Here is an 8150-nt window from a genome sequence, read left to right on the forward strand (position 1 = left end):
TTTAAAATAGACCCGAAAGCAAATGATATGTTTTTAGTGTTCTTCAGGTCGGGTCAATAAAGTTTGTTCAAAAGACTGGTGGGGATCTTGGCTGCAGATCTGGTTTTTACTGGCCTCTCCACAAACACACAGATGTAAATCTGTCCAAAAGCTTGTTGCTTTCACACTCTGTATTTTTCAAGCCTCTACTTCTCATTTTCTGATAATGGGTAAGTGCCCTTGTTTTCTGTGAAATCAATGGAAAATTTATATACATACATATTTATATATTTATATATATATATATATATATATATGTGTGTGTATCTATGTATCAGTAATACTTAACGTTGAGCTTCTGGCTACTGTTCTATCCTATTATAACCTGATCTTTGGAGTACTGCATAAGGAGAATTTCTTTTTATTGTTGACGGGCATTCTGCTGCAGCGCATTTATTTTCAACAGAGGCACCCTGTTTCGCAATCAGTGTTTGTGTGAAGTCGACATTAAACAGTTACTAATCAGCGGTCTGAGTCTTGCTGAGAATATTAATGTCCAGTGAGATGTTGTCAAAGGCTGAGAAATTACATATTTGAAGGAACTTTCTATTCCCCATTCATGTAAACACATATTTAAGTCATTTTAGTATCAATAATATCAAAAGTCAAGATTAGATATTAGATGTCTTTAGTAATTGCTGGATGTAATTGCTGGATGGATTATATTCATAGGTAACATTTTCTGAATGAATGAAGCACTACATTATTATTATTATTATTATTAATAGCAGCAGTGTCTCTGAAGTGCACGACTGTTACACCAGCATCCAAAGTCCCATTTGCATTTTGTTGACTGGGAAAGGGAATAATAAACAAAGGTCCTCAACACCCACGCAAGTCTCAATTATTCTGGTTTATGCTTAGTTAGATGTCAGGTGGAGCCGTTCTGAGAATGTAGAGAGTTTGTTACACAACATACCAAGGGTCCTGTCAGACTTGCATGTGCCTCTACAAGGTTTCATTCTACCCCTTATACATTTTTCATGAATCCGTTGTGACTGACAAACTTAAAAATGCCTTTCTGGTTTTGCTGTGAACTTTAGCAGATTCACAAGTCACAGTTGGCGAAACTATCCAAATACTGTCTCACTCTGAAAGTATACTTATTTGTGCAAAACTGTGTTGTGATTGTACTGTTGCCACAGCTGTCAATCCAAGGCCAACGCTCACCCTGCAGCAGGCAACCGAACTGACACAGCAACTGTATAGAGTGACGGTAACTGAGATCACCACCCTGCCAAGTTATATCGACCAGAACTTCCTTGTGGCGGACAAGGAAGGTACCAAGTACGTCCTGAAGATCCTGAACTCAGTGGAGAGTAAGAACACCACCCTGATGGAGGTGCAGACTCTCACCATGTCCTTTCTATGCCAGCATGGAGTTCCAGCTCAGACCGCCGTGTACACCACCACAGGGCAGCTAATGAGTATGGAGGAAATAGGTAACAGCAAAATGTCTCTGCAGTCCAGCTTCATAACATACTTTCAACAGCAACATCATTTCAGTCATAATGTGAACAAAGAAGACGGAGTCCAGTCCCAAAACAAGTTAAATGTCTCGGTACCAACAAACTTGTCACCATGTGCAATTACAGCTTGTAGCATACACATTTGAATTAAAGCAACAAAACAAACACATGCAGCCTTTTCTGTCATGTACTGTACATATAGAAGTCAGGAATTGATACATTACCGTCAGATGGTCTGAAAGAACGGAGCATTAGATGAAAAGACAATGCCACTTTTATATCTGCCTGTTAAATATGAAGCTACATCCAGCTGTCTGTTAGCTTAGCTTAGCATAAACGATAAAAGCTGGGGAACAGTTAGGTTCCCTCTGTCTGAAGATAACTGAACTGTTGTTTTTACAGGTAGGTTTTTGTATAGACTAAGGAGCCAAGATACAGCAAGGTGGATTTTGTCATCTTTTGACTTAGCCAGGAAAGCTGTTTCCCACCCCCGGTTTCCAGCCCTTGTGCTAAGCTAGGCTAACTGGCTGTAGCCTTATATTTGGCAGACAGAGATGAGACTGGTATTGATTTTCCAAGAGCGAAATGAGTATATTTCTCAAAATGTCAAACTATTCCTTTCATCAGTTTTCTAGACACAGAAAGCTAAAACAGAGCCCACAACTTAATAAAGTTGTATTGAATTTAACCAAGTTCATAATTTCAACAGACTACCGTCATAATTACCCTCTGTTCATTCCAAGTATTATTTCCTTTTGTTTTGTTTCTTTTCTAAGTGGAAGGGCAAAAGTCAGACTTTTGTCTTCACCAAGATTGAACTTAGAGAATGTTTGTGGCGCTACTTCATACTGTACAAGTTATGTGGATTGCTGCTGCATTTCATAGTACAGGAAGCGCACTGAGGCTCTGTTGGAGGCTTAAGGGTATTTGAGGAAAGGGAGGTCATAGGAGAATTTAAGATATGGAATTCAACCTTCGGGGGTTCCTGGGAAAAAGGAGATACAGGAGATATGCAGACTTTCAAGGTTCCTCACAAGTAAGGTCACAAATGATGAAATCAGGACTGCCACTGATCCTAGATTCCTTTAGTATCAGGGGACTGTTTTTAATACAGAGACACAATGGTGAAGTTCAGATTATTAGGTTAAATGTGATTAATTTTGAAATAATATACAGATGTTTGAGTTTATTGTTCTATTTCAGTTTGGGTCATGATCTTAAAGGGTGTTACATTAAGGGTGTAACATTACCTGCCAGACCTGATGTTTGAAAGTGCTTGAGGGAGGGTTGAGAAATTAGAAAGCCATCACAGCTGTCTCCTTCCATGCCATGATATTTCACAACATGCATTCTCATGTCCCTGATGGCACATTTACATTTTGTCAGGATTTAAATGCGATTCCAAATTTAAACCTTATAGACATGAAACCGGTCTAAAAGACTTCTAAGGTCTAAAAGAAAAATTCATTCACAGCTATACTTTTGTTTGAGGATGTGTGAGATACTGATGTGTGGGTGTTGTCATAGAGCAATCCAGTTTGACCAGAAATGTATAGAAATGCAGGAGGAGGAGGCAAATAATATGCAAACATACAAACCAAGTGACCTTATATGACTAACTTATATGACTAACTATACTGTGTTGAGTCATATATGAGTATTTGCACTTTGTAATGTTTAACACTTCTCTGGGGAAAAAAAGAACATTGCATTTTGATGCTGATGAAAACTAGAACAATATGCACCACCCGCTTTGCCCAGGGTGAATGATCCAAGAGAAAACACAGGCCATACTTTTTTTTCTGTGATCAAACAGTATTAAATCCCTCACCTTTGATAATTTCAAGATCTTAACCAGACTATACAGTTACGACACTTTACTGAACTGAACATATGGCTGTTTTTGTATTCTTCTTAGACTGTGGACATGGTGCTCAAACCTACTGTGTGAGGTTGCTGTCCTATCTGCCTGGAAAAACCATTGCAGAGTCGCCAGTGACAATGTGGGATCTCCATAATTTGGGCAAGTTGGCTGCATCCATGGATAAGACACTGCAACAGGTACGTTTAAAGGTCTAATTCTATCAACAGGAGTTTTGGAACAGACAGGTGATGCGGGATGACTTTCTTCTCCACAAACCGTTGCCGTTCACCGTTGTTGTTTAACAGTGGGGTTTTATGAGCATTTTCACCAAAATCAATGCTATCAGAGTGTGAGATTGAAACAGTACAGTTGAGGACTATAAATCCAAAATGATGAGCTAGAAGAAAAGCTCCAGAGAGCTGAGGGGAACTTCAGTCGGGGGATAATTCTCTACATACCTGTACCCATACCTGTTTGGGTTTTACAGCCCACAATTTTACTGTTTTGGCTCTCTTCAACCCTGTCTGCAGCTAAAAAAGCTCTAGAAACCCCGCTGTGCACCACCTGCCCAGCACCAAACTGCAGACAGTCAAAGTCTGAATACAGTTGAGTATTCATGTACTAAATATCCACTATACTATTGGTTGCTTAAATGGAGCTGATGAAGAACAAAAAAGAACTAAAGAGAGACTAGATCTTTGCCACGTGTCCAGAAACTACTTTTGTGTGTCTTCTGGATGTGTAAATAAGCACCGTCTTGCTAACATGTAGCCACATCAGCTTTAACCCCACAATATGTCAAACGTGCGGGAGAGTTTCAACTTGTTGCTGAGGTCTGTCGACCAAGTTTCCAAGAAGTAAGGTGTCAAAAAGTTTAAAGAATAAAATAAGCTTTTCATTTTTTCAGCTGGTATCCCCAAACCTTGATGTCTTACAAAAAGACAGTTCACTTTGGAGTTTGTCCTGCATTCCTCTTGTGGAGGGCTACCTATCAGTGATGGATGGAGATCCCCTGCAGGAAGTGATCCAAGCAGTCATCGAACAGTTTAAATCACATGTGCAGCCCAAAATCAGCTCTTTCCAAAAAGGTAAGGCAGATAATAAGCCTTCATTTGTTACGTGCTGCGTATGGTTTAGTTTGAAACTCTATGTTTATGATTCTGCTTTTTTTAGTTTATATTGGAGGATTCCATAACTTGTGATTTATGGCTAATGTTCGGTGACGATGCAGGACGCGGTGTGGCTTTTATAGAGAGACAGAAGCATTAGGAAAGGTGCGAAGGCCGTGGTTGTTGTGTTGCAAGTGTAGTTTGCTTAATTTCAATAACCACAATCCTTCCATAAGAAGAGCACCTAATTAGCTAATTAATATTTTCATATTAATAATTCATCACATGTCATATCAACCTAAAATGATATCATTACTGCTCCCAAGTGGCCAAAACAAAAAAAAATGTTATTGCAGGTTTAACGTGCAATAACATTACAGTTGCCTAATCTTAACCATAGTCTATTTGCCAAAACCACATCCCTAACATCAACCACACAGTAGCTGCAATGTGCAGATATTATATAAAGAAAGAATATCTGAAAGCGTTAAAAATATTCCCTGAAAATAATCCAGGGTTTGGCAGAATCAGTGTCCAGTATCAACGTGCTTGTCTACCTTTACTGTTATACTATTAAGTGCATAAATTACTTTTTTTTTTAAATGGGATTGAGTTAAATCTACACTTACTACAGTGACAGACACTTTGTGTGAGGCTGCTACCAATAGCTTTCTAGCAATCTTTGGAAACGAATGGCCACACTTTGTCTTCCCTGCATTAAATTACTAAAATGGTACAATTACTTCAAATAGATGTACAGTTTTCCCCTACAGTACATTTAAAGTGTTCTCTTGTCTTACTCAGGAATAATACATGGGGACTTAAATGACCAGAACATCATTGTCACACCTGTCGCCAACGGGCATCATGAGGTGTCAGGCATCTTGGACTTTTCTCTGCTCACAAATGGATGCTATGTGTTTGAAGTGGCAATATTAATCGCGTACTTGATGCTGGAGAACCCCAGTCCTTTGGATGTAGGTGGAGCAGTGTTAGCGGGCTGGGAGAGCGTTATGATGCTCAATGATGATGAAAGGGATTCCCTCTTCCTGCTGGTGCTCTCTCGGTTGTGCCAGTCTCTGGTTTATGGGAGGTACAATGTCAAAAAATACCCAGATAACAAGAAGTATCTCCTGACTACAGCCATAAACGGGACTCGTCTTCTTACTAAGCTCTGGGAGCTGGGCAAGAAAGAAGTAGAAAGGAAATGGTTCATAGATTCAAGGACATACTCCGACAGTTAATGAATAAATGTTTCTCACTGGATGAGCATTTGTATCTTTAACCAGTAGGTGATGAGGAAGACAATTTGTTAAGTATCTTTTATATTTTAAATCAGTTCCCTGTGTAACAGTAATCTAGATTGTGTCTCTGAACCTGGGCAGATCAAGGTTTGAACAATTCTTACTTTTCATTTAAACTGGAATTTCATCATATTTGACTCAATACTCTATAGATCAGTGCTGGTTTACATCCATGTCTAGCATGACACTTCATTTGTCTTTTCAGCTACTGTAACTATTTAGTTCATCAGGAAGATCCCATCAACAATTTGACCACTTACCTTCTGGGACATGGCAGCAGAAAGTCTGGGCCAAAATTCTTCATATTAACAACATAAAAACATAAAGCACTGCAGACTTGGTGTTAATTATTATTATTTTTTTGATGGCCTATTAACTTTAATAATTACAGATAACTTGACATTCACTGGCTTATTAGAAGTGAGCATCTCATGAACACTCATTAATTATTATCAATGTTTATTTCCCTCAAACCGAAACACACATGAAACATTTTATTAAAACATGTCAGACTGATGCAAGAAAGTCTTTATGCAAACAATAATGTAAATGTAGCCAGCTAAACTTCAATTATGTATTGTTTTATGAACTGAATAAATATTATATAGACTACATGAAGCGCATGTTGAAATTAAATATACAACCCTACAGTTTTCAGTTAGTTGTGTGTTCAGTGAATCAATGTAAAAATCCAGATTGCACTTTGTTCTGCAACATCTGCAAGACAGAGACGAGTGAATGCCGGTTTGTTTCTTAGTTTTATTATTTTGGCTGTTGATCCTATTGTTTTGAAAAAAGAGTATGTAGATATGAATCACATTATTGTAATTATAATGTAATTTTATTGGTCCCAGAATAACAAGAAAAAACTGACCTTCTCCCCAGACAAAACTGTAGTGCTTATTTAAAAAAAAAAAAAAAAAAGTTGAACACTAGATGGAGACATCAACCCATTTATCCCACATTCTGCATAAAAGGCTCCTTTTTGTGAATCAGTCTTTCAGACTCACCTTCATAAAAACCTGTAAATCCTCAGCTGTTTGAGACGACTTCAGTCATTTTCTCTGACTGTCCTGAGAGGCTGAGGGCAGCGAAGTGGCGATCTCGTGATGATGCTGTGTGAAATTTGTAGTTTGCGGAGAAGCTTGTGAGCTTCCACTAACCTCTTCAAGTGTGACAGTGTTTCCATTTTTTCAAAACAAAAAGGACTTTTAAGTGAAAGATTACCTTGGTTTGTGAACAGGAAGTCGCATAAAGAGCACCTTTTATATGACTGAGACAGAATAAATGAAAAAAACCTTTATTCAAGGGACAAGATCTGGCTCTCGGTTCAATAACTATCGCATCATGCACAGATGAAAGTCGCAGGATTTTTTTTTTTCCTTTCACTGTATCTCACCTTAGCGTGCTGCTGTGCTCCAGACACCTCAGCCAGAGCCTTATGTCAACACGCCCAACACCATCACACTTCACACACACACCTCATCTACCTTTCTACATTTCAACCTCCCACCTCAAAGGCACCATCTGCCCTCTGCCCCCGCTGCAGCTCGCGATATGTACGTTCACTCATGCAGAAAAAATCACAGTGTGCGTCTGTGAGTGTCTGCCTGTGTTCATGTTTGTCCTCCTTCTGTTTCACTGTAGTTCGAGCACAGCGAACCCAAAGCGGCATAGATGTGAACCTTTGCACCCTTTCCCTTATAAGCCACGGTCCCTCCTCTTTCTCTCTCTCTCTCTCTCTGCCTTTTCTCTTTTTGTCTTTGTAATACTTTAAATCCATGTTCCAGAAATTATAAAATACGAAATAGAAATGGCAACACTCAAAGGACTTAGCTTAATACAGCAACCCCACTTATCAGTGCCATTAATCCTCTTGGCATTTCAAAACAGAGCACTGGGCCTACATTGCACCTTTTTTTCTTTTTTTTTTAAATACAGCACAGAAATTTAATTTACACTCCAAAGACCACCAATCTGCAGGCTTTTAAAGTCAGAATTTACTGTTTCAAAAATATGCTGCACCCATTGTTGAGCCTCTTGAATGACTTTTCTTTATATTTTTCGTATGGTACATTTAGATATTCCTACAGCCCTTTTCAAACAAAGGCAACAAGATGCAGTACAGTGCAAAAAATTATAGTGAAAGTAATTTGAATCACAAATTATACATTGTTTATTCAGTTATCTGCACATACATTTTTACGGTATAAAATAAAACCTTTTTGTGTTTTACAAAAGTTCAAGATAAAAGAACAGAGAAAAATCTGCTAGCGGGAGCTTTTTTTATTTTATTTTTTACCTCCCTCTCTGTAATAGTTTTGTGAGTTTGGTCTGTCCACATGCTGATCATTGTATCATTTTC

General features: G+C 38.5%; 1 protein-coding gene across 1 annotated transcript; it reads left to right on the forward strand.

The window, feature by feature from the left end:
• Nucleotides 1-133: 133 nt before the first annotated feature.
• LOC111221693 (hydroxylysine kinase-like) lies at nucleotides 134-6400 on the forward strand. Its single transcript, XM_022745238.1, has 5 exons — nucleotides 134-209; nucleotides 1185-1481; nucleotides 3427-3569; nucleotides 4280-4460; nucleotides 5286-6400. Exons 1-5 carry the CDS (start codon nucleotides 206-208, stop codon nucleotides 5723-5725), a joined length of 1065 nt encoding a protein of 354 aa, XP_022600959.1. The 5' UTR covers nucleotides 134-205; the 3' UTR covers nucleotides 5726-6400.
• The last annotated feature ends 1750 nt before the right edge of the window (nucleotides 6401-8150 follow it).

This window comes from Seriola dumerili, unplaced genomic scaffold, assembly GCF_002260705.1.
Source record: "Seriola dumerili isolate Sdu_G_001 unplaced genomic scaffold, Sdu_1.0 BDQW01000002.1, whole genome shotgun sequence".
In the NCBI taxonomy this organism is placed as follows: domain Eukaryota; kingdom Metazoa; phylum Chordata; class Actinopteri; order Carangiformes; family Carangidae; genus Seriola; species Seriola dumerili.

Excerpts from the sequence above, each read along its gene's own strand:
- LOC111221693 (XM_022745238.1), top strand. Across the intron at positions 3,570-4,279 it reads TGGATAAGACACTGCAACAG|CTGGTATCCCCAAACCTTGA; the intron begins GTACGTTTAAAG and ends TCATTTTTTCAG. Across the intron at positions 4,461-5,285 it reads AATCAGCTCTTTCCAAAAAG|GAATAATACATGGGGACTTA; the intron begins GTAAGGCAGATA and ends TGTCTTACTCAG.